At 40.1% G+C, this 27,270-nt stretch overlaps 1 protein-coding gene across 1 annotated transcript; it reads left to right on the forward strand.

The window, feature by feature from the left end:
• Window positions 1-1,740: 1,740 nt before the first annotated feature.
• Window positions 1,741-27,270, forward strand: LOC148864306 (mediator of RNA polymerase II transcription subunit 10b-like). The gene is made up of 5 exons (XM_088981510.1): window positions 1,741-1,983; window positions 2,145-2,225; window positions 2,344-2,446; window positions 14,080-14,169; window positions 27,030-27,270. The coding sequence occupies exons 1-5, from the start codon at window positions 1,784-1,786 to the stop codon at window positions 27,099-27,101; spliced, it is 546 nt and encodes a 181-aa protein (XP_088837636.1). The 5' UTR covers window positions 1,741-1,783; the 3' UTR covers window positions 27,102-27,270.

A 27,270-nucleotide genomic window follows, 5' to 3' on the forward strand; every position in this document is an offset into this window, starting at 1 on the left:
TACACGGCGGAGATGTGCTGTGGGAAACTATCTTGTAGGGGGCTGATTTGAATTCAAAATTGGCTTTTCTCTTTTGCCCCATTTGGTAAAACCATTGTTTTCTATTGTAACAAGAGATTGAAACTTTGCAATTTGGGCATAGTAACACTTAGGTCTCCTAAACTTTTCATTTTGTAATGAATAGTTACCTCATGCTTTCAAATTTCAACACTTTGCTTCCATCATTAGCATTTGATTAATTTCAAATAAGGATTAAAATATTGATATGATATGCATGAGAAATGGCATACTGTAATCCATGATCATGGATGTAAGATACGCTACAACTGAGTTCGTATCACACTCATTGTTTAGAAAATCAAACCAGACCAATTAATTGTACCAGTTGAGTCAAGGGCACTAGTTAGTCCAATCATATCTTATAAACCAAATTTTATAGAAAAAATGGTTGATTAGTTGGTTTAATTGGAGAACTGGTCTCTTTTATTGTGTATGTTACTTTATTACATATATATTTTAAAGAAAATGCGAGTTAAGAATCTTGAAACATGGTGATTATATATATTTATGTGTGTGACCCACATCATCCCAATTTGACCTCCAATTTAATCATACTTGAACACCTGACCTGTGAACCTCTCCCTTTTTGGATTTTATACCTGGTCCAGTTCTTTGAACATTGATTGCACAAGTTGTGCATGTTGAAATAATATACATTTGTATTGGGTCATATTGCATCATATCAATGGATACAGACCAATACGTTTAGATGCAAAAGCACATTGGTGCTTGATTTCACAACTTTATATATTGACTGCTTTTTGGACTTTAACGAAAAATTATAATTATAAACACTAAAACCCACATCATCACAATATGATCACTGGTTTAATCCTAGATGAACATCTTAGTTGTGACCCTCTCCCATTTTTGGGTTTATGCTTCTTTGAACATTGATTGCACTAGTTATGCACGCTGAAATAATATGCATCTGATTGGGTCGTATTACATTGTATCAATAAACATGGAGCGATTCATATTAATAAAAAAGCATATTGGTGCTTGATTTCACAATTTTGTATATTGATTGTTTTTGGATTGTTTTTTGTTTTAATAGCAAATAAAAAAATTATAATTATAAATACTATAAATAATCTAAAAATCATTTTCCCAAAAAATTCAATAAAATTTAAAAATAAAAAATAATTTATTTTACATGCAGCAAATGATTTATATGTTCTATTTCACACAAAAATACATGTTAATGAAAACATATTTATTTTTTTTGAAAAATAGTTATTATTTGTATAAAAATACCAAATGAATAATTTTCCAAAAACTAATAAAAAATGAAAAGTATAAAATTAGTTTATTTTACTTACCTTGAATGATTTATATGTTAAAAATTAAAGCATATTTATTATGTACAAGTATAGCCATTATTTATGTAGAAATGCTAAATGAATAAATTTCCCCCAAAAATAAAAACTATATATTATATTATAATAATCATAAAAACCAATAACTATTGTATGATGTATACATGTTATAGAGTATTTTGTCTTTCATGGGCAGTTTTTTTGTGTTCTAAGAGAGGAAAAAATTATAGGTGCCAGCTGTGGGATTTGAACCCACGCCCTTCCGAACCAGAGCCTAAATCTGGCGCCTTAGACCACTCGACCAAATTATTGACGAGTGACCACTACCTCTAATAAATCTTATTTGTAGTAAATTTATTTTGGAATAATAGATAAATTAAGCACAACAACCGAAAAAATAGAGGATGGATTCTTTACAGAACTCGTCGTCGGCCACCGCAGCTGGGAATGGCGGGATCACCCAAACAAGCAATCCAGATGATCCAAAACAGAACCTCAACCAGGTCATCAACTCCATACAAAAGACTCTCGGTCTTCTGCACCAGCTTTACCTCACTGTCTCCTCCTTCAACTTGGCCTCTCAACTCCCTCTTCTCCAACGCCTGTGCGTTACTGTCTGCAGTCTTTCTTAACCTAAAATTGAAATAGTTTATTTTATCCTCATTAATCAATCATCAATATTTCTTTTCCCGGTTGGAGAGCTCTGGCGTTGTCCCGCAGAACATGATTACGAGCTTTTATTGATTTTAGGGTTTAACCTTGCAGGAATGCTGTCGTTTCTGAGCTTGACACAATGCAAAAATTGGCGGAAAATTGCAACATTCAGGTTCCAATGGAAGTCGTTAAGTGAGTCTTCTGATTCTTCACCGTTTCGTGTTCTTTGGAGGCTGCGTTTTTTATTTCCCCCAATAACTAATTCTTCTTTATTTAACATTCTTGCCTATCTAAATTTCTGGGGTTTTAGTTTGATCGACGATGGGAAGAATCCGGACGAATTCACGAGAGACGTTATCAACGGATGCATCGCCCGGAATCAAATAACCAAAGGCAAAACCGATGCGTTCAAGGTAATGCTCTGACGGAGTTTATGTTCATACCATCGGCAAAGCTCATTGTTCCCTTATTTTTATATGTTAAAGGAAGTTGTCAATGGAGTTACCTGCGAACTTGACTTTTGACATGGTCATCTGTTAAACTTGTTGGGCTTATTCCTTACATTGTAACAGTGGATGGTTTGGATTTGTATTTTGGTAAGCGCAGGATATAATCCTGTACTTCCAAATATGATTGTTAATTCGATAATTAGACAAGCAGTTCTTATGGCCCAAAAGAATGAACTATGAAGAGTCACACATTGGATTAGTAGCCACTTTCTAAGGATTTATACCAATTTATTCAAGAGGTCTATCATTTCAGTGTATTAGGGGCACGTAGCATGTGAATGCTGGAGATTCAGTATCCGATATGTGTGATTCTAAACAATTCTTGTAGTATGGAATTTGTTGAGGTGTTCTAGTTTTCATGAGAGAGTGTTGTTTCTATGGTTTGTCATCGGGTAAGAATATTCCGACCCATGTTTGAAGGGTTGGTTTGAGTGTTTCTTTATGGTAGCTGTCAAATTAAACATTTGTACAACTGCCTTCTTGGTATCTATTTAACCTGTTAAGTTGCAAAAATTGCCATTCTAGTCTGGAAGTATTCTAGTTTTCGTGAGAGAGTGTTGTTTCCATGGTTTGTCATTGGGTAAGATATTTTGACCCGTGCTTGAAGGGTCAGTTTGGGTGTTTCTTTGTGGTAGATGTCCAATTAAACATTTGTACAACTGCCTTATTGACTTCTTCTTGATTTCTATTTAATCAACTAAGTTACATAGGGCAGCCCAATACATCAGGCTCCCGCCAATGCGGGGTCGGGGAGGGACAGATGTAAATTACATGTCTTTGTAAATTAAGTTACAAAGATTGCCATTCTAGTCTGGAATTTGTTGAGGTGTTCTAGTTTTCACGAGAGAGTGTTGTTTCTATGGTTTGTAATTGGGTAAGAATATTTAGACCCATGTTCGAAGGGCCAGTTTGGGTGTTTCTTTGTGGTAGATGTCAAATTAAACATTTGTACAACTGCCTTCTTGATTTCTGTTTTAACCAGTTAAGTTACATGTCTTTGTAAAGTGGGTAACGTGAGGTAGAATGGTGGAGAAATAGTTCTGTCCTTTCCTATATACTGGAATATTTACAATAATTATATTCATAAAAAATCATTTTACAATAATTATTCATTTCAGATATTACTACCCAATGTTGGTCACAGCTATCTGGGGTTGGGTGAGGTGGGCTGGATGTGGACCTAAGATTTGTTTTTTCTTGTTTTTTTTTTGGGGCACAACTGGCCACTCTCAGACTTGAACCTGTGTTCTCTTGCTTGTCAACATGAGGTTTTACCATCAGACCAGGCAATGATCCCTTCCAATTCTTACCTTCTTAGGGATAAAGCCTGTCATGGAATGGAATCATGTAATTGCCTCATATGTACAAAATCAAATGAGTAATAGGTTGATATTTGTGTATGTGTAATAGGTTAGACATGAAGTCATATGAAGGGACCTAAGAATAGCTCCAATAGGTGATAAAATGAGGGGTAAAAGACTTAAGCCTCCCCTGAGGTTTAATATAATTACTTATACCTTGCCTTTGGTTTCTGATATGACTTAAATGTTCCCTATCAGAATATGGTACTGGTATATTTGACAGAATCAATGAGAAGGCCTTTTTGGCCTTCATTATTTAAAATTTTAAAGAAAGCCACCAAAACAAAGAAAGCTGCCAAACTATAACCCAAGGGAAGAAACGGGATAGCCTGACAGTAGTTGGGTGAGGCTATCACGCATATAAATTATTGCCAGCTGGTCTTTCCTGTTGGACCACTCAACAAATGAGAGTTCGGAGTCCGGATTGTCCATTCAGAGTACAATGGACTTTTTTGTTTATATGTTTGGAATAGACATTATAAATGGACGGAGGGAAGTGGCCACAAGACATATAGAGCTGTCTTGAAAACATGCTTTAGTTCATTCAGAGTCCGGATTGTCCATTCAGAGTACAATGGGCTTTTTTGTTTATACATCTTGAAAACATGCTTTAGTTCTCCTCGCCCTTTTTGTAATAACAGTTAGTGATAAACCAAATCATAAAGAAAAAGTGGATCCGGACAGATTTCTGGTTTCTGATTTGGTATAATCTGCCACACACCTCTTTTCTAACAGAATACAAGATCACGTTTGAGATAAACTAACAAAGATGATTAATGTGTTGAGGAATTTGTATTCCATGTGCTTTAAAATGTACAAAATTCAAAAATTTAAAATACAGACTTAAATACATCATACATGTTTAAAATACAACAAGAGATGAGATAAGTTTATTTGCTAGGAAGTCGCCCAAGAGGTTTGGTGGTGCTACCTTCTCAGTCAAATGGGTTGGCAGATAAACCTTACCGTAACAGTTTCTAGCAGATCCAAATCATGCCTTAAACTCTACTATGGACCATACGGCCAGTCAGGAAGACTCCTGGCTGTTTGGTTTACAAATTAAAACTAGATATATATGAAATTTTGCTTCGAACAAGCTATTAGCCTATAAGCTATAATAACTTGATGGTGCCATAGGAATGACAGGAGGTTGGTTTTATAGCAGGCAAAGGGGCAATAAAAGATGAAATTGGATTTTTAAAAAAGTTAACCTGCACATGATGTCACATGCATTTTTACCAGGATCGTTGGGAGGTGATAAAAGATGATCTTTGTGAGTAGAAGCAAAGAGGAGAGAGGATTAGGGCTTGGGAATGTGCTTAAAAAAAACTCAGCTTTGTTAGGTAAGTGGTTGTGGAGATGGCCTTTGGAGCGGGATAGACTTTGGCACGAAGTAGTGAAGAGTATTCATGGATGTTCAGAGAGTGGTTGGGATGCTGGTGCATCAAGGAGGGCTAACCTAGCCACACCTTGGAAAGCATTTCACAAAGTTCTTCTGCAGTTCCTTAGCTGTGTCAGGTATGATGCTTGTTCAGGTAATTCTATTCGGTTTTGGGAGGACATTTGGGTTGGAGATCTCCCTTTGAAAGACCTTTTTCTTTCATTGTACTCTGTTTCCTTGTATAAAAATGAGGTGGTCTCAAAATTCCTTCCGTTGAATTTATCCTTACCAACTTTGTCTTGGGATTTTGGTTTCCGTAGAGGATTAAGGGATGGGGAAATTGAGTGTTTGTCTACTCTTCTATGTCTCCTTGATAAGGTTTGGTTGGATCCCTCGAAACCTGATAAAAGGATTTGGGCCATTCACCCAAAGGGTCTTTTTCTTGTGGTTCCTTTTTCAAGTTCCTCTGCCAATCTCCCTCTCATCAGAGTTTCCCTTTCAAAGAAGTCTGGTGTAGGCTGGTCCCCCCAAGGTTATGGCTTTGTGTTGGGAAGTGTGGCATGGTAAAGTAAACACGATGGACAACCGACAAAAGAGAAGACCCGTCCTTTGTATTTCACCAAACTGGTGCATTCTTTGCAGATCTCATGGTGAGGATTGTAATCATCTATTTTTATCTTGTAGTGTCACTGTAGGGCTCTGGGCTTGGCTTCTATCTTTGTTTGGGTCTAGTTGGAATATGCCAGCAGAAGTAAGCACAATCTTTAACCATTTTTCTTCTCTTGGCCCCATAAAAGAGGAAGGAAAATGTGGAGATGCTCACGAGCAGCATTGTTATGGACAGTATGGGAAGAAAGGAATGCCAGAATCTTCCAAGAAAAAGGAAGAAGCGGTCAAACCTTGAAGGACTGCATTTTGTCCAGGTCTTTACATTGGTTAAAGACTCTAGAATTATTTAACCATTTTACTTTTGCTGATTGTTGGAAGGATTGGAAGTTGGTAACAAGCTGTTCCTCCTACAAAGGGAGGGCACTGACTAGTTGGGTCCCCCCTCCTCTTGGTTCTTTGAAGCTGAATTTTGATGGGAGTAGCCAGGGTAACCCGGGTCCCTCTGGGATGGGAGGTGTACTGAGGAATGAGGTTGGAGAGGTTGTCTTAATCTACTCTGGCCCTTTAGGAGTTGGGAACTCTATCCAGGCAGAACTGCTAGCTGCAACACAAGGAATACTTCTTGCAAAAGAAGTGGGCGTGGAGCAGCTTCTGATTGAAGGAGACTCTAAGACAGTGGTGGACTGGTTAAATAATGTCACTTGGGGCTACAAAAATGATTTAAAAAAATTCAAATGGCTGACAAGAAATATGTCTATAACAGTACAATGGGTTGGGAGATCAGCTAATGCTTTTGCTGATGTCTTGGCAAAACAAGGGATAAATAGGGAAACATTGTTCTGGGCACAATTGTAACTATTGTTTTAATTTCAACATTCATGTTTTCTCTGTTGTAGTTTGTGTATTTGCTGTTTGGAGAGGCTGCTCCTCGCGCCTCTAAGGGGATCTTCTTGTATCTATTCATTATTTTAATGGAATTGATGTTATTTATAAAAAAAAAAGGATCTGGATGGAGTACTAACTACTAAGGGAGGGTACTGCAGAGGTTTTTGTCTGATGGCATCACCCAATAGAGGAGGCTTTAGTTCAATTTGAAAAGAGAGGGGATATTTCAGTATTTACTATTCAGGAGAAACCTCAAGGGAGGTTTAAATCTTTTACCCTAAAATGAGAGAAAGTAGACTAAGATGGTATATCCACTTGCATAGAAGACCAGCAACACCTGTTAGAAGAGGTAGTCTGTTACAACTTAAGGGGCCAGAAGAACTAGGGGGCAGACTGGAAAGGGCTTGGGTGGAAGTAGTAGTAAGAAATGATTTAAATACCCGCAATTTAATGATGGATATGGCACTGAATGGTGAAACAGGATTCAGGTAACTGTTCCCATATAGTTGGGACAAGGCTTAGATGATGATGATAGGTTAGACATCACAATTTTTATCAAAGACTTGATCTTTTTGAACTCTGGCATTTCCTTTTTTCTTTTCATTTTGGTTTGGACACAGGATGGGAAGATCATTTTTGTACTCTTGGAGCTCTTCAGTTCTGGAATTCTGGTGACTCCATTTTAACAGAGTTACTGACTTTACGATACATGTTTTGTCTTATGTTTTTATTAGGCTTATCACAGTTGGAGGATGACTATTAGGTCTTGGTGAGATGGATAAGGGAGGGGAAGGAAGGATCCTGGTCACTCCAGTACTTTATTGGAGGGTTTGGATTTTGGCATCTAAAGTTAATCATGTTCAAAACTTCAAATTCACTGCAAGATATACTAGATTTTTAGATGGTATCTTAGTTAAGGGGAAGGGCTGGGGGAACTGGGGTGTATCAAGGGTCTTATCTCCCTTAGATAATCTTCTATACTTTAACATTTATTTTCTATTTCATTTCATCTGTCTGGCCTTACTTGGCCAGCAGAGTTAACATCTTGAGCACTCTGCTGCTTCAGAATCTAAACCAGGAAAGACTTTACTTTTCAAACTCCCCTTCTTTAGTTTTCTTCACCTTCTTACTAGGCCTGATACCCAAAAGTCCCCCTCTTAAACTTGTGAAGACTTTTTAAACTTGAATGGTGTGAATATTCTTTTTTACTTTTGAATTGTCTAACAGCATTAGACTTCTTTACCAACCTCTGCCCATCCTATGGGAGATGATTGAGAATTTTTTTTTGGAATTGAAGGGAAGGGAAGTTACTGCAAGGTGAGAGAAATTAGGAGTGTGTCTAATGAACATGTTACAATTTCTGGAGGTGAATGTGAAATGGGGAGGGGGGACAAGAGATGATGGGATGGGGCATAGTGATCAACTGGTTGAGTTTATGGAAAAGTTAGGGTGTAAAATACAAGAGCCTGATGATATTAAAGTGTATTTGAGAAAGAATAAGGAGGGAGGTAAGGTTAGAAAAAGGAAGTTGAATGAAGTGGAAAGATTGTAAAAAGCTGTAGGAGATAAGGAGTTTAGTGGAAGAAAGGGAAAGGTGGGGGGTAACAAGTAGGAGAAGCTTGGGAAAGGGTTAGTTTTTGCAAAGAGGAATGAAAATTATAAGTTGGAAGGTTGGAGATTTAGGGAGGGCAAGGAAAGAGCCATTATAAAAGAGATGCTTAGGAAGGAGAAGCCAGATATTGTTTTAATTCAAGAATCTAAGGTGATGGAATTTGATAAAAAATAGCTAGGAGTATTTGGAAATTCAGAGGATGGAGTTGGGCTGTGTGTCCTTCGTGTGGGGGGCTTTGTGTAGTTTTGTGACAATGTGGAACAATGAGGTGGTAATTGGAATGGAGGAGTTGGTGGGAAAATTTTTAGTCTCAACTATTCATCAAAAAAAAATTTTAGTCTCAATTAAGTTTAAACGGGGTTTAGATGGATGTGAGTGGGTTTGTCAAATATCTATGGACCTAATGGGTACCAGGAAAGAAATAAGCTTTGGAAAGAATTGGAAGATATCAGGGGACTATGGGATGGGCCGTGGTGTATAGGAGGGATTTTAATGTGATAAGATTCCTGGAAGAAGCTAACAATCTGAGACGGAGAATAAATTTGAGCATGAGGAGATTTAATCAAGTCATTGATGCTTTTGGGCTGACGGAACTACCTCTTTCTTGTAATAACTTGGTTCAGTCTACAAGCCAACCCAATCTGCTTCAAACTGGATAAATTTTTATTCAGTGTTGACTGGGAGGATCATTGGAGAAGTCTAGTTCTAGAGCCTTGCCAAGAGTGACCTAGGATCATTGGCCAATTTCTATTTCTGAGGAAGACTTGGGTGGTACTGGTTCAACTTCATTCAAGTTTGAGAATATGTGGTTTTGTTCCAGTGGATTTAAAGAGAGTTAAAGTCTGTTGGGAGGAGAGGGAAGGAATAAGGTTCCATTGGAAGTTAAAAGAGCTTAAAGGCAAGATCAAAGAATGAAATGTACAACAGTTTGGTAGGATTGAGGAACAAAAGCAAATTCTGTCTGCTAAAATTGAAGAGTTGGATGAAAAGGATGTGTCAGGTACGATGGAGAAAAGTGATAGGAATGAAAGATGGCTATTGAGGAAGGAGTTGGAGGATTTATTATTGAAAGAGGAAATGAGTTGGAGGCAGGAATCAAGGGGCAAGTGGGTCAAGGAAGGAAATAGGAACACTGAATTTTTTCATGCATTGGCAATGGAGGAGAAAGTAGAAATTTATGTCAAAGTTGGAGGTGAATGGACTCAACGTTAGCCAACAGAGCGAGATTGCTAAGTCTTTGTGGAGCACTTGAAATCATTCTTTAGAAAACCTTTGAATGATAGGTTTGGATTAATGGTTTGAAGTGGGCTAAGCTTTCAGAGGAGTCTCAGGGATTGATGGAGAGAAGGTTTGATGGTGAAGAAATAATTGATGCAAGTGTAGAGAGACTGGGCTTAATGGTCCCTAGTCCATCATTATGCTATTTTTTTGTCTTTTACCTGTTATGTTTGTTAATGGGCCTGTTAACCTTTTTTTATTTACTTTTAGGTACGTTTATGAGCTGGCTATTGTAATTGTTCCTGTTGAGCTAAGATTAATAAAAGATTAGCGGAGTAAGGAGGGAAGATATTGAACCATCTTCTCCTTCTCCTTTCTTCTTCATCTTGTTTCTTCTCTTCTCTACTTTTTTCTCTTCTATTTCTCTCACTTTTTTTTCCTACAATCTGAGATTTATTTTCTGATTTTATTGGACTGAATCACATCTTGGTATCAGAGCACCTTTTCCTTTTTTTTCCCATACACCCTTTGATTAGAAGACTGTATGGAGAGATAAATTGCTGATTGTTTTGAGATCATTTGTGCCATTGTTGGTAGAGGGTCTGGAAAGATAGAAACTGGCTATAGATTGCCTAGAGATCGAGGCTGCTGTTTTTTACCCAAAACCCTAGCGGACTAGAGAGTTTTCTAGTTACAGGTCAAGGATACAGTGTGAGAGTGGCTCTTAGGGTTTGGAAGGTCATTTTTGATCCCTAGAAGAGGGCGGTTGAAGTTGGAGAGTGTTTGGAGAGCTCTGGCAGGAGCGGCTGCTGTTCTTCCATTTCTCCCAAGTAGCCGAGTGCGGTGAAACCCTAATTTTTCAGGCCTACTAGTGCGGGACTGATTACAGTTAGGTCCACAGGAACTAAAATCATTGTGTTTGGATTTTCGTTTGGTTAATGGTCGTGGGTGGTTTGTGCTTGGAAATGTATTTGGAGAGAATTAATACTTGTGAGCTACTATGAAGAAAAAGACCTAATAGGTGCCCATCCCCCCACTGGTGCTCCCTTTGCAAAGTTAGTGGTGAAAGTTGCTATCACTTGTTAATCTCTTGCCCTTTTTCTTCTTCAATTTGGGAATGGTTCTTTCTTTCGTTGGCTGCAGGTGGAACCCTCTGGCTAATCTACAAAGCTTGTTTGCTCCTTTCGTAAGCTGGTCAAAGAAGAGGTGAAGAATGCTTTGGAGATCCACAAGGACAGTGGCGTGTTGGACAATTTGGGAAGAGAGAAACCAACACATATTTCTTGGGAAAGAACGAAGCAGGGAAGCTATTACCATCAAGGTGGTCCACTAGGTGAAGTCATTTGATCTATTCAAGGATGTTTCTGGGGGTGAGGTGATGAGTAACTAGAGAGAGGTAGCTAATTCTTTCCCCTTTGGGGAGATGGTTAGGCCTGTTTGGTCTTCTCCCCTTAGAGGTTTGCTAAGTTCAATTTGGTGGTAGTAGTGAAGGCAACCTGGGTCCATTTGGCATTGGAGGAGTGTTTATGAATGAGGAGGTAAATGTTATTGCATTCTATTCAGGTGCAATTGGAGTTGGGGACTCTTTAAGGGCTGAGATTTTGGCGGTTATGGAAGGGATTCAAAAGGCTAAGGAGCTGAACATAAAGAAATTGCTAATTAAAGGTGATTCAAAGCTTGTAATAAGCTAGTTACAAAAAGAAGAGGAGGCTGGATGGTGGTTCTATATATGAGAAGGGGAAAGCCATTATACTGTTACAAGGAATAGAAGTGACTTGTAATTGGTTATAAAGAGATGCAAATGCCTTCGCTGATACGCTTGCTAAACAAGGGGTGTGAAGGAATATTTTGGGTTGTGTTGTAATTTCAAAAGTTGGGAAGGGCTAAGAGAGATTATCCCTTTCCCTTCTTTCTCTTTTGTTGTACTAATTTTCTTCTTAATTAATGAAATTGATTCTATTATTGATTAACAAGGCTACTCTTTAAATTCTTTATTGGTTTTCCTTGCAAATTCCTCGCCTCCTATGTAACTTAAACCCAAAATTTTGTTTATCTCCAACTCTTTGTTTACAACCATTTCTAAATCTATTTATTTTTCAATTAAATGAGTTTCATCAGTTGTCACCTCTTCATCACTTGAGTAGCAGTTCTTACTCCTCCCCTTCATCGTTGCTTCAAGCTTTTCCTGCAAGGGTCTCATTCTATACTTCATTTTCCTTTTACACACCCTTGAACCTAAACCTGTTAGGCGAATTTTTCTGTCTCACCTTTCTTGTTTACAACCATTTCTAAATCTATTTATTTCTCAATTAAATGAGTTTCATCAATTGTCACCTCTTCATCACTTGAGTAACAGTTCTTACTCCTCTCCTTTATCGTTGCTTCAGGCTTTTCCTGCAAGGGTCTCATTCTATACTTCCTTTTCCTTTTACACATCCTTGAACCTAAACCTGTTAGGCAAATTTTTCTGTCTCACCTTTCTTGGATTCATTCAAATTGAACTCCCCCTATTTAATGCTTCCAACACCCTCCTCAGCTTTCTTACAATCTTCTACTGAAACTACTACCTCATCACCCTCCCTTTCAGGCTCTAGCTGCTCACCAAACTCCCTAAGCCCTTCTTTTGAACTTCTACTAATAGTTCCCCCATCTAATTCTTTAATCTTATCAACTTCAAACCTTGGTTTCATTTCTCGCCTTCTTGCACCACTAAAGGTGATGCTTCCTTTAAAATGCGACACCCTTCTTCCTCAATTCTCCCTACTAGCAAATCCGTTCCCCCTTTTTTTGAAGAGTAATAAAAAAGATTTATAAATAAGAAAAAAGGTTACAAAGTAGGGTGACAAGATGGCACCACACAATACAAAGCGGCTAAAGACCAACAAAAGCAAGAATGATTGTTACAAGTCTAAAATTCAAACACATTCCAAAAGATTTCCCTCCAATCTGATCTGCTACATTGTTCAAACTCAGGAGCCATAGAGCTCAAACCGAAATATAAAGCCTGATAAAACCACCAACACTTTGATAGCTTTGGACAATGCCCTCTGAAGACCGTTAGTAACCAATTCCAACCACTTCCCATTGTCCTGACCCCCGAATTTCTTCCTTTAGGTTTGTCTTGACAGACTCCAATTTTGTTTACTGCGAAAGAGCTTCCTGGTCTGTAACGCCTGAATAAGCTCTTGAATACTAATCTCCCTTTTTTCCTCCTCTAACAATTCCCTTTCTTCATTCTTAAACCCCACCATGATCATAGTTTTCAAGGCGCCAAGGTGAAACTAGGTGATAGGGGAGTGCCTTGTCGCCTAGGTGCCTAGGCGATGGGTTTTTTAAAATAAAAAATATATAAATCCAAGGGTAGAGTCCTAGATTTCATAGTAATGAGTAGTTAATTTTAACTAATAATCACCATAATTCTCAAGAAATAAGTATAAAGTATAAACCCCATATCAATAGATACAAAGTGAACATATTTATGAGTAGAAAAATAAGAAAGGAAAGAAGCACACAAAACATAAGGGCTGAGCCCTTGTTTTGGTCCTAGGAAGAAGAAGTCCTATTGATTGTTCTTGTGTGTCAATTGGATACAATCTTCAAGTTGTTTTTTTGCATATCAATTCAGGTTTTAAAGTCCTAAAGGGTTTGAGACTATGTAACTGACTTGTGTCTCGGTTGAATCCAAACATATAAGAAAATAACAAAAAGAAACTAGTATAAGCATAACAATATTAATACTACTAACCCACAATATGAATAATTTAGTCTAATAATATCTACTGTGTGGTGTCTTACATATAAGTATGTAGGTGTTTTTGGGGTTTTTGCCTCCTTTTTTGGCACCAAAGTAATAAAAGTGGCATTTACACTTGGGGAAATCTCCCCTGCGGAAAAACTCATTAAAGATGTCCAACATGTCTGAATTGTCTAATTTCAAAAAATCCCAACATTCTCAATAGAAAGCCATTGAAAAAACATCCAGACCAGGGGCTTTGGATCTCTCCATCGAGAAAATTGCTTTCTTAATCTCTTCTGATGAGAATTTCCTTTCTAAAAATGTACTTGTTCCTCTGTCAATCTGTCCCAATCCAAATCTGTCAGCTGTCTAACTTGTACTAACCTCAGTTGGATCTGAATATAGAGCCTTAAAATGATTATGTACAGCATATACAACCTTATCTTTCTTTAGGTTCCATAAGTTAATTCATTTTAGTTAGTTTCTTTTATTTTCTTTTTAAACATCATATTTTCTTCTACCAAATATCCAAATTATTATTAGGGCCCTCAGCTTTCTGAGGACTCTCTTATTCTTTCTACATCAAGCTGGTTCTGGTGAATAGCCCTAATACATGCCAATATGATACATTGAAGGAGCCTTTCTGGTGAATAGCCTTTATTATTTTCCTTTCTAATGCTTGCTGTGATTGTTGATGGCTTCTAGTCTGTTATAACTTTTTGTATTGGTTTATAGAGTCTACGCAAGCATCTTTTGGAGGAGCTTGAGCAAGCATTTCCTGAGGAAGTTGAAGCTTATAGGGAGATACGTGCAACTTCTGCTGCTGTAAGTTACATGAAACTAATAAGTGTCTATTTTTCTTGGAATGGCTTTATCACAGATTTTCAGTTTCTCTAAACATTGTGCGATGTTTTATAATAAAAATACAGGGCTTAAGAATGTATTTCTTTGAGTGGTAATGATCAGGATTCATTTATAAAGCAGCATGAAAAAAGGAAATAAAAAGAAACAAACTATTACATGAAGATCATGCATGAGAAATTTTTACTAGAATCTCTCCTTGTGAAGGTTATGTTTTAATTGCCCATGAGAAACTAGATATTACTCAAGATTGATTTTATTTTTACGTTCATCATGAAAACCTTAGAAAGTATACTTATTTTTCCATAAGAATTGGGTATTCATGGAATTCCTGATGATAGAATTTCTTTAAAATGTCTTGCCACTATGATAAAGCAAGGACTTGCGTTGTTCAATCTTCTAGTCAACTGTAGTTGAATTCATTTCATCGTCATTTAAAGGTTACAATGACAGGTATCTTCAACCCTTAATTTTGAATATATATGCACCATAAGATGAACAACATTCTAAAAGTGGGGAATGCAATTAAAGTGGAGCTGAGGTGCATGGTGATGTTATGGACACAACACCCGGCAACACGCTACGTCGCAACCACAGGCAGTAGCGCGCCGTGGTACAGTCTGCCAGCCGCACGCCTAGCGGCACGCATCGCCCGGCAGCGCGCCGCGGTACAGTTTGCCAGCCGCACGCCTAGTGGCATGCACCGCCCGGCAGCAGCACTCGACAGCAGCATGCACCACACGGCAGTAGCACGCACCACATGGCAGCAACAAGGTGAGATGCATGCGCCAGCGGTAGAGTGGGGCCCACACGACAGCTCATCCGGGTGGGTCCACACCTATCTGGCCACAACAGCCCTGCTCGCCAGCACCAGCTGTACCTTTCCCTTATCCCCTATTTTTATGTTCCCCTTAGAAGTAGGAGTTTGAGTTTCGATAGAAGTTTAAGCTGCGATAAGAGAGGGACTACCCTAGCCAAATACAAGATGGAAACCCTTCTATAATCTCCTATTTAAAGGAGTTTTGAATTTTGAACAAGACATTGAATTTTCGATCAAGGAAGTGCTTAGGAGAGTTAGGGTGATCTCTTGAACAAATCACCCCCTCAGTTCGCCACCATAGGGTCAACTCGCAAAGGGAAAGGCAAGGAGTTTTCTCCACAAACTGCCCCGTGATGAGATCCTACGCCCGGTCCCATAACATTTTGGTATCAGAGCCAAGCGTAATGGGTGACATGGAGCAGCTATCATCCAAGGTTCACGAGCTGGAACACCGTTTCGTGGAAAATCACGCGGAGGTAAGAGAAGTTAAAGAGGATGTCAGGGAACTTCGGCGTCTACTGGAGTTATACTTCTCCACCAGGGAAAGGAGCCCTGAAGGGGCAGCCACCAACAACAGCCGCCGCCCAGATCGGGCAGAGGGCTCCGGTGAACGACAAAACGACACCCTGACAGCAGCAATCATACCCAAATACAGTCGTCTGGAGTTCCCCTCATATAGCGGCAGTGGTAACCCACTTGGATGGCTGTACTGCTATGAGCAATTCTTCCGTAATCAGCGCACGGAAGAGAAGGACAAGGTCAGCTTGACAGCATTCCACTTGACCGATGAAGCACATCTCTGGTTCTACCGAGTGGAGCAGGAAGAACCAGGCCTTAGTTGGGACCAGTTCAAGTCGTATTGCCTCCTCCGGTTCGGACCCCCATTAACAAGCAACCCCTTGGTGGAGCTCATTAACCTCAAGCAGACCGGGACCGTCGTGGAGTATCAACGACAGTTTCAGACCCTTCTCGCCTGAGCCTCTTCAGTTCGGCCAGACCAGCAGGTGGATATGTTCACAGCCGGCCTATCTGAACCTCTAAGAGTTGATGTGGAGATGCAGAGCCCACCCAACTTGGTCACAGCAATGAATCTGGCCTGAGCCTTCGAGCGCAAGCTGTAGATCAGCCGAGGGCCGTCTAGCATGGGGCGTCCCGCAACGACTTGGATGAACCCAAGGTCTATCGCAGGAGGGCCTTCGATGGCTGCCAGCAGGGAACAACGCCCCTTCACCAGCAACACTACCCGATCTGCAACTAGCATGGGTAGCAACACAACAACACCTCCCATCAAACGCTTATCCAGGGCCGAGATGGTAGAGCGTCGAGCCAAGGGCCAATGCTTCAACTGTGACGAGTTGTACTCAGCCGGCCACCGTTGCAAGCGGTTATTCTGCCTTCTGGTAGACGAGCTAGAGGAGGAAGAAGAGGAACATGCGGCACTAGAACCCGAGATCTCCCTCCATGCCATCACTGGAATCCAAAACTCCCAAACCATGCAGTTGCAGGCCCAGGTGGCAGGAAAATAGGTACGGATTCTGGTTGACTCAGGGAGCACCCACAACTTTATCAGCAAGCAGGCTACGCTCCAACTGAAGCTACCAATGGAAGACAGACCGCGACTCCAAGTGGTTGTAGCAAATGGGGAGAGAGTTCACAGTCCAGGGATCTGTCGAAGCGTCCAAATCCAGGTGGATTCTGAATCATTCCTCGCAGATCTATTTGTACTGACCCTAGACGAGTTTGACATAGCGTTGGGAATTAAGTGGCTCATCACCCTCGGCCCTATCCTATGGGATTTCAATGCCTTGACCATGACGTTTGACTTACATGGGAAACATGTCACCTGGAAAGGGACCAAGATGAGAGCAAGAAAACCACAAGTGCATATTTTTCAGACGTCTCCATGGCGACGCCTTGCACACTGCAGAGATGGAGAGGCTTCTTGCCAAATTTTCAGACGTGTTCTCAGAGCCCAAGGGCCTTCCATCTGGCCGGTCGTGTGACCATCGGATTCCCTTAATACCAGGGGCAAGACCCGTTGTCGTGAGGCCGTACCGCTCCCTGCACCTACAGAAGGACGAGATAGAGAGGCAGTGTACAGAGATGCTAGAACAAGGAATGATACGCCCCATCCGCTCTCCATTCTCTTCACCAGTCTTGTTGGTGCCAAAGCAAGACGGCACCTGGAGATTTTGTGTGGACTACAGGGAGCTCAACAATAGAATCGTCAAGGACAAGTTCCCGATTCCAGTGGTAGATGAATTGCTAGATGATCTCCACGGGTCTCAGTACTTTTCTAAGTTGGGTCTCAGGTCAGGCTACTTCCAGGTCCAAATGGCCCCTAAAGATGTGGAGAAAACAGCCTTCCGAACGCATCACGACCACTTTGAATTCCTGATCATGCCTTTTGGTCTCACCAATGCCCCATCTACATTTCAAGCCCTGATGAACGAGGTATTTCGGCCCCACCTTCGTAGGTTCGTCCTAGTATTTTTCGACATCTTAATTTATAGTACTTCGTGGGTGGAGCACGTTTGTCACCTAAGGACAGTTCTGGAGCTGTTACGATAGCACAAGCTCTTCCTAAAACGAACCAAGTGCTCCTTCGGAGAGTTGCAGGTCCTTTACCTAGGCCATATAGTCAGCAGGGAAGGAGTTTCGGTAGATAATTCCAAGATTCAAGCCATTCGGGAATGGCCCAAGCCTCAGACCATTAGGGCTCTCCGCCGGTTCTTGGGGCTCACTGGATACTATTGCAAGTTTGTAAGGGACTATGGACTCCTGGCGGCCCCATTAACCAAGATGTTGAAGAAGAATGCATTTCAATGGGATGAAGCGGCTAACACCGCCTTCACAAACCTAAGGGACGCACTCTCCACTACCCCCGTGCTGCAACTACCAAACTTTGACCAAGAATTTACGGTGGAGTGTGATGCGTCTGGCATAGGCATCAGCGTAGTACTACAACAACAAGAGCACCCCATAGCCTTCTTCAGCCGCAAACTAGCAGATCGGCACCTCAAGCTACCGGCCTACGAGCGTGAATTGATCGGACTGGCCAAGGCCGTCCAGCACTAGAGGCCGTATTTGTGGGGTAGGCCCTTCGTGGTCAAGACAGATCACTACAGCCTCAAGTACCTTCTAGAGCAGCGACTTACTACTCCACCCCAACAGCACTGGGCAAGCAAACTGCTAGGGTTTGACTTCCCCGTAGATCACAAGGCGGGAGCCTCTAATCGGGCCGCTAATGTGCTGTCTAGGCGTGAAGAGGACACGACACACCTCTTCGCGGTCTCCTAGCCCCGCGTGACCCTACTGGAGGACCTAACGAGTGTGCTGCCCCAATCACCAACATGGAGAGACATGGTGCAAGAATTGCAGTCTGGCACGACCAAACCAAATTGGACCATCCACGAGGGACTTGTGCTGTACAAAGGAAGGGTATATCTCCCAACAGATTGTCCCTTGATTCCAACTATCCTCGCCAGCATCCATAACGCCACCCATGAAGGGGTTCAGAAGACGTTACACCGCGTTCGTGCAGATTTTCATTGGCATGGTATGCGAGGCTTGGTTAGGGATTTCATCTAGAATTGCTCCGTATGTCAGCAACAAAAGTGGGAGAACTTACACCCAGCAGGACTCCTGCAGCCTCTTTCACTCCCAACACAGATCTGGGCCGGTATCTCTATGGACTTCGTTGAAGGCTTGCCTAAAGTCGGTGGGAAATCCATCTTATTCGTAGTGGTGGACCGCTTCTCCAAATATGCTCATTTCATTCCATTGTCCCACCCCTACAGCGTAGTTTTTATGGCCCATGCCTTTTTCATACACATCTTCCGCTTACATGGGCTGCTTGAGTCCATCGTCAGTGATAGGGATGCGGTCTTCACCAGCACCTTCTGGAAGGAGCTATTCAGATTACAAGGCACGACCCTAGCCTTTTCCTCCGCCTATCATCCACAGACGGATGGGCAAACGGAGGTTGTCAATCGCACCATAGAAATGTACCTCCGTTGTTTCGTAGGGGACCAACCACGACGCTGGGTGGACTGCCTTCCTTGGGCCGAATATTGCTATAACACATCCTACCACTCGTCCCTTGGAATGACTCCCTTTCGCGTGGTGTATGGGTGAGACCCTCCTCGTCTTCTCTCCTACGAACTGGGTTCAACACGGTTGGAAGAAGTGGACCGCAGCCTCCAAGACCGCGATGCCCTACTGGCTGAAGTCTCCTTATGTTTACAACAGGCACAGGCACGCATGAAGATAGCCTACGATCAGCACCGCCGCGAGGTCACCCTCCAGCCAGGACAGTTCGTTTGGCTAAAGCTCCAGCCTTACCAGCAGCTCTCCCTCAGGCGACGGGGCCCCCAAAAGCTGACCCCAAAGTTTTATGGGCCCTTCAAGGTTCTTCGACAGATCGGGAAGGTTGCCTATCAACTTGAACTGCCAGAGCACAGCAAAATCCATGATGTCTTCCATGTGTCCCTACTAAAGCCTTTTACAGGGACTCCCCCAACGCAAGTGCCCCCTCTACCCCCTCTCAAGGATGGCAGACCCATCCTCCAACCTAGAGCTCTTGTCCGGTCATGCATCAATCAGGGCACCTTCGAGGTTCTAGTAGACTAGGACGGACTACCATCAACGAAGGCCACTTGGATTCCCTGGACCGACCTGCACAACGCCTACCCCGACCTCGAGCTTGAGGACAAGCTTGTTGTCCAAGAGGGGTGTAATGTTATGGACACAACACCCGACAACACGCTGCGTCGCAACCACAGGCAGCAGCGGGCCTGGCAGCACGCACCGCCTGGCAGTGCGCCGCGGTACAGTCTGCAAGCCACACGCCTAGCAGCACACACCACACGACAGCAGCAAGGTGAGACGCATGCGCCAGCGGTAGAGTGGGGCCCACACAATAGCTCATTCGGGTGGGCCCACACCTATCCGGCCACAGTAGCCCTGCTCGCCAACACCAGCTGTACCTTTCCCTTATCCCCTATTTTTATGTTCCCCTTAGAAGTAGGAGTTTGAGTTTCGATAGAAGTTTAAGTTGCGATAAGAGAGGGACTACCCTAGCTGAATACAAGAAGGAAACCCTCCTGTAATCTCCTATTTAAAGGAGTTTTGAATTTTGAACAAGACATTGAATTTTCGATCAAGGAATTGCTTAGGAGAGTTAGGGTGATCTCTTGAACAAATCACCTCCTCCGTTCGCCACCATAGGGTCAACTTGCAAAGGGAAGGGCAGGGGAAGGCAAGGAATTTTCCCCACAAACTGCCCCGTGACGAGATCCTACGCCCAGGCCCATAACAGCTGAGTAGGGGTAAATCAGTAATCATGGTCTGGGCCCACTGTGCACCTGGTATAAGGGGCTTAACCTAGGCCTGGGTATATTGGCCAGGGCCAGGCTTCTGGGACTACAAACTTATTTATTAAATATATGGTATATCTGATATATCTAATATATGTTATTTTAAACTAATTTGCCAACATGTCAGCTAACTGTTAGCCGACCTTCTAACTCATTTGAAAGAGGCTCCTATCTCCCTTGCTAGCCAATTTATTTCCCTCCAAAACTGTCTATATACCTAGACTCCCAAACTTTGTGACTGCATCCACCCAATTACCAGCTTAGAATCCCCTTCTACCTCAACTTGATGAAGACCCATCTGGTTAGCTAGCTTTAAGCCTTGTAGTAGAGCCAACACTTACACTTTCAGTGAATCTCCCACTCCTATCAGCCCAGAGAACATAGCAATTAGTCTGCCCTCTGCATCTCTTAGAACCCCACCTATTCCAGAAGGACTTGGGTTGCCTAAAGAGCTTCCATCAAAGTTCAACTTTAGCCTTTGGACAGTAGGAGTCCAAGCATCCTGAGATCGCCTTTAAAGAAGCAGAATTTGCCACTACACTCCAACCTCTTAAGATGCCATCAACTAAGAAGTCCTTGAAAAGAGCTAATGTTTTCAGCCAATATAAAATTTTGATGGTTATTCCATCAATGACTTCTTCCTTAGATTTTCCAACATCTCTAAATATCCTGTTGTTTCTTTCATCCCAAATTGACTAGAGGGTAGCTGCCCTTGTGGCTCTCCACATTAATTTACCCTTCTTCTTCGGATGCCTAAAGAAACATGGATCGAAAAGGTCCACCACATCTTGGGTAGGGTCCCACTTCCAGCAAAAGAGAGAAGAGAACCAATCCCAAATATAAGATACAAAGGGATAGGAGATAAATAAGTGCGTAGTTCTCTCATCACAACCCAGACAATGTGACCTTCTTTGAAGCACATCCAAGGTGTTGATTTTTTGGAATACCACCTCCCAGCAAAAAAGCCCTTATTTTTGGGGGCATTGGGCTACACCAAACATCCTTTGTTGGGAAAATTCCTAACAAGTTACTAGACTGAGTCACTGAAGAAGGGTATTGTAAAAGGAGGAATCTTTCTTTACTGAGTCACTGAAGAAGGGTATTGGAAGGAGAGAAGGCAAAATGCTGCAAATAGCTTTCCAAGGCGAAGACTGAGTAGCCCTTGGGTTGAGACCAACATCCCATCTATTAACTGCCAATGCATGGATACTCACAATTACTCTACGCCAAAGCCTATCTGTTCCAAAGGCTGTTTTGACTTTTCCCCCCCTTTTTTTTGTTTAGTAAAGAGCTCTTTTGACTTTTACCACCAAGAAGTCGGAAAATGATGTCGCAACCACTTCCACTATTAGCATGGTAATTGCAACTAATATGCTCTAAGACATAGGCATCTTCTCCTCACTGGCTTGCTTGGAATGGTGCTTAGCTGCAGCTGTCTTGTTTTCTCGAGGGAGGGAGCCATTCAAATTACATAATCTAGAACATCAAGGCGATCTTAAAGTGGTTAAGCAAAGAAGGGTTGAGAAATTCAGTGTTGCCTAGGCACACATGCGAGGCACATTTAAGGGTATGTGCCTTGTGGCCCTTGCCTAGGTGCTAGGTGCAACACTTTCAAATGGCGTGTGCCTAGTTTGCCTAGGCGTGCGCCTGGTGCATCTTGCACTTCAGCCCAGGCATACACCTTTTGAAAATCTGTGCATTTTTCTATGTGTTTTTATGTTTAGTATCTGGGCTAGGGGTGGAGCCCTTTTACCCCCGACCAAACTCCTCGAGGCAAAGTCCAAACAAGCCCATATCATGGTCTTAAATTCTTAATCCTTATAAAAAAGGTTTTATAACTCTAAAGTGTTTTAAAAATATCTTCTATTAGGATGGATGAATGAGCAACATTAGTAAATATGGGGTTCTTTTCGCTCCGGTTCGGTTGATTCGCTCACTCATTGAAGCTCTAAAAACCCCATATTTGCTAATGTTGCTCATTCATTCACTTGAGGGGCTTGGTAGAAAGGCAACTCGTAGAATCAGGAATGTATAATGTTTAACATCACATTTTCTATTTGAATAATGCAATTGGGAAAAAAAAAATAAAGGGAGTACGAGTTTACATGGTTGAATATGTTTTATATGTTATGCTTGATCTTGTTTTAAATTTTCATTTTAAATATGTTTTACATGTTATGTTTATGTATTTTAATTTGAGATAATAGGTTTTTTAAAACGTTTATTTTAAAGTTTAAGTTTATATTTTTATTTTTTAATGTGTTTAATATTTTTAACATTTTGCATTTTTTGCATTTCTGTGCCTTGCTTCAAAAAGGCGTGCACCTCACCTTGCGCCATGCTGTCTCATGTGCAAAATGGCCATTGTGCTCTTTTTTACACATTTCACTTTTAAAACACTAGGGAAATTTGGATCTAGGTTTTGCTCGAGTTTTATAAATTGGGGATTGATATTCATTTATGGGCTGTGTAAATGGGACCCACCGTAAAAAAGGTGATTCAGGTATTTCACGATCTACCAGATCACAATATAGGGTTGTAACTGAATGATTAATACAGTGTCAATATGTGGTTCATGCTGTGTCAAGTTGGTTTGCTGATGCCTTCGACTTGTGTGTAATCTGTCCCAATGCAATTGACTTAAAAATTGAGTTGAAATTGCTGTGTTTTCATTAATCAGTATGACATAGACTTAGGCGGCTTTTGGTAGCGCTGAATTGGCCACTGAATGTTGAAAAAAGTTGATTTTCAGTTGTCGGTGGTTGTCTGCAGCTCCGAATCGAGCTACCGAATACCGAATTTTATTCAGAATTATTCAGAGGGTGAGCTACCTCCGAGTGCATTTGGAGGTAGCACACGGACATTTTCTTCCAGCAGTGCCTGTTAGATATTTTGAAAAACCTAAAACTACCCCTGCATTTTAGAGCTTCTCTCCCCAAACTAAAGCCCCTTTTTCTCTTTTCGTTATTGCTCTCTCATTATGTGTGTGTGAATCTAACAAAAAAAACTAATTTATGCATTTGACAAATAACAGGGGAGGGTGGGGGGGGTTTGATGTATCGGACCTTGGCCTTGTCAAATAATGGTTTGAAAAACTCTATTCCATTGGTTTTTTGCAATTTAGATTGAGACTTTTTATTGAAGAGATTAGTATAATCCAGTGGAGTCTATGCTTGATAGGCTGCATTTTTGTTTTGAATGTAGAGAAATGCTTTCTAAATGTATTGGGGCAGCTGTTTTTTTTCCTACTATGCTGAATGAATCACAAATGAATTAATCAGATAAATGTATTGAGATTGCCTTTTCTTTCGTTTCCTTCTATTTTATATTATTTTTTAATGATATTATATGATATTTTCTATATTTTAACTTTTTATTACTATTATTTTATAAATCTCTTTTATTTCTTACATTTTTATTATATTTATAATAAATTTTTACTGTTTTACCTTTCTATATTATTTCGCTTTTTATAAATCTCTTTATTATTATTTTATGTTCATTTTTTATTACTTTTAATAATACTATATGATCACCTTTATAGTTTTAATTTTTTATTACCATTATTATTTTCTTTTTCTTCATTTTTATTATATTTATAATATTTTTTTACTAATTTATCATTTTTAACATCATTAGATTTTATATTTTATTATTTTTATAATGTTTTTTGATAATATCATACTATTTTAATAATTTTCATTTACTTTTATTTAAATAACAGCTTAAGGGGTAAATTTGTAAAATGAAAACTTTTCAGACGTCACAACATTCAGATTACCGAACAACTCCACTACATTCAGATGTCTACAAAAGCATAAAAGCAAATTTTCCACTGAATGCTTTCAGAGTTTTTCCAGAGTTTTTTTTTTTTTTTTTTTTTTTTGCTTTTCAGACATAAGATTTACCTAATGCCACCTTAGTCATAGCATCTAATGTTGGAAGTCTAGAATTTTGAAACCGAAAAATTAGTCTCATAAATTCCCATATGAAGTAATGTATACTAAAGAAAAGGTGTTGGGGACTTGGGGTTTCTGATGGGAATTAATTATAGATTGGATTATTATGTACCAATCAAAAGAACAAAAATGGATTACTAACCATGCATAGATTGTGAATAAATGGGAATTTTATTAAAATGACATAGAGTAAGTGAAGATTAAACCAGTAGACGATCCTTTTTCATTGTTGCTTAACGGCCACTACTAAACCAATGTTTTAAATCCCAATCAGAAGGTTGAACGGTATTTTCCCTTGGATGGACGGGTCTTTGGTTCAGTCATATGGAACAATGGGTCATGGATGAACCTTTGATGTCACGGCAATGAAGAGTTGAAGCCAGTAACTTGGTGAACAGGTTGAATGGATCAAAGGTTCATTGGTTAAATCATATGGAACAATGGGTGAACCAATGATGTCACAGCAATGAAGAGTTAATAAAAAGCCAGTAACCTGGTGGACAGGTTAAATGGGTCAAAGGTTCAACCATCCAGGTTGATGGGTTGTTGATCAAGTCTACTGGTTTCTGGATATTTTATGTTACTTTTACATGAACTTACTGAAGTGGTCAAGGTCCATGTTTATGACCATGCTTCAGCCATTTTGGAGTAAAGTTCATGCATCTCATTCCAAAAGGGGAGAGGTGGTCCCTAAGATTTATGTTCATGTGGACAGAAAACACCTTAAAGAGAACCTAGTTTTTTCTCTTTAACTTCAATCTCTCTCTCTCACGCACATACTGGTAGACCGTTATTGAGAAAAAGAATCAGCATAGTGCTTTTTTGTATACAGAATCATCATAGTGCTTTTAGTAGTTATGCCTTTAACTTGTATAATTTACTAGTTAGGCAATTGCAGAGACTAAGCAAAGGAATTTTTGATTTGCAAATTTGTTGTACAAATATGCACAAGATCAAAAGCACACAGATGAGCTCTCCGAATGTGCCTTGATAAGTTTCACAAACTTGGTGCATCAGTCTTGCTTCCTATGCATCCTTTGGTCACTTGATATTGGCATGTTCATGATTATTATGGCATAAAATTGGATATCAACAGCATTCATTGTCTGGATGTGCGCATTAGCATTTATTTTCCTTAAGTTACTTGGGCAGCAAAATGGGCCTTGCACTTGAGTTAGTGATACAACATGAAAATTATGCATTTACTTCATTAATATGCTAGGCTCAATATATCAGAACGTATCAATATATGATATGCATCAATTTTGACCTCACGGTTACGCTCAATCTTGAGTTTTGAAATTGTTTGTGTTAAATATTATTACATGATAATTGATAAGACACATCTACTGACTAGGCATCAGACCAAAAGAAAAAAAAAAGAAAAACTATCAATTTTATAATTGTATAATTATTTTATTTAATAATATAATCATTTATATAATAAACAATTATAATTCTATTTTTCTATTGTTTTATTTATATAAAATACCAAAAATGAAGAAAATATCAATTTTGATGTAAAATTGTTGTTGGATCAATGGATTTAATAAATCATTTAAGACAAATAAATTGTTTTTTGTAATTTTCAAAATTTCCATGTTTTGGAGAAAATGCATGAATTTATTAAACATCACAGATCTAACCACAAATCTATTTACGAAAAAAAATACTAATCACCATAGTTTTCCACAATTAAAACCCCAAAAACACACACATCAATTAGAATAATTAAATGAATACTATATTCTTCTTCCTTTCCTTTTGTTTGGGGCCGTACTCCTTGTCCCTGACTGCAACTAATCCCTGTTCCCGACCCCGATCCTGGCTGGGGATGAAAATGAACCTCCATCCTAGGTTCAAAATATTGATACACCCGATACGCCGGTAGGGGCGTATCGGGTGAATCGATACTGCATTTTTATATATATTTTTTTATTTTTTTACAACCGGTTCAGGGGGGCTGGTTTAGGTCTCCTCCATCCCCTGAACCGGTCAGACCCCTGATATGCCCACTGTAGGGGTGTATTGGAGGGGTCCTGGAATGATATGTATCGGCCTGTATCGGCTGATACGTGTCGATACTTTGAACCTTGCCTCCATCCCTGACCCTGACGGAGATGGGTTCCCAACCAGGGACCAGAATCCCTGAAAATTTTAAATTAAAATTATTTTTAGAAAATAGATTTACTTAAAATAAGAGAAATTTATTAAAATATAAAAATATTTTAAATATATTTAAAAAATATATGTATATATATATATAATATGAATAATATTGTATATGTATGTATTTAGTATATATAATCAGGGAAGGGGCAGGATGGGGAATGCACTCCCCATTCCCGACCCGGTGTGGACGGGGAAAAGTGCTATCCTGTCCAATTCATTCACTATGCCATATTCTCCTCTGTATATCGATATGATACGCTCTGTATTCAGTCGATATTTTGAACCTTTTGAACCTTGTTAATATTGCTGTTATTGACTGTTGTTAATCTTGCATCCTTGGTTTTTACCATGCCATATGCCCCTCTGGATATCGTTACGATACACTATGTATTGAGTGTATCACGTCGATATTTTGAACCTTGTTAATATTGTTGTTGTTGTTGACTGTTGTGTAGTCTGTATCATTGGTTTTTCATCTCCTGGTGTCTCATGCAGGAATCGAAGAGGCTTGCACAAGCGCAAAGTATCTTACCAAATGGGGATGTGAAGGTCAAGACAGAACATTAAGAGGCCAAGTTGGTGATAATTCCAGATCTCTTATTATTCATTCTTCATCATTTTTGTAATTTAACAAATTATTTGTATCATAGATATTTTGTTGCAGCCTATTTTATCATCTGTAGCAGCACTGAGTTTGAGTGATTCTGATCCAAATATATTAGAATGTTTCACATCA

The sequence above is a fragment of the Nelumbo lutea genome, chromosome 3, assembly GCF_056320005.1.
Source record: "Nelumbo lutea isolate HS-2025 chromosome 3, American lotus-T2T, whole genome shotgun sequence".
NCBI classification, from domain to species: domain Eukaryota; kingdom Viridiplantae; phylum Streptophyta; class Magnoliopsida; order Proteales; family Nelumbonaceae; genus Nelumbo; species Nelumbo lutea.

What these genes read in the sequence shown, in the direction of transcription:
- LOC148864306 (XM_088981510.1), top strand. Translation starts at nt 1,784, where the DNA reads ATGGATTCTTTACAGAACTCGTCGTCGGCCACCGCAGCTGGGAATGGC. An exon ending in CTCCCTCTTCTCCAACGCCT is followed by an intron (nt 1,984 to 2,144) that starts GTGCGTTACTGT and finishes TTAACCTTGCAG; the next exon opens with GAATGCTGTCGTTTCTGAGC. An exon ending in GTTCCAATGGAAGTCGTTAA is followed by an intron (nt 2,226 to 2,343) that starts GTGAGTCTTCTG and finishes CTGGGGTTTTAG; the next exon opens with TTTGATCGACGATGGGAAGA.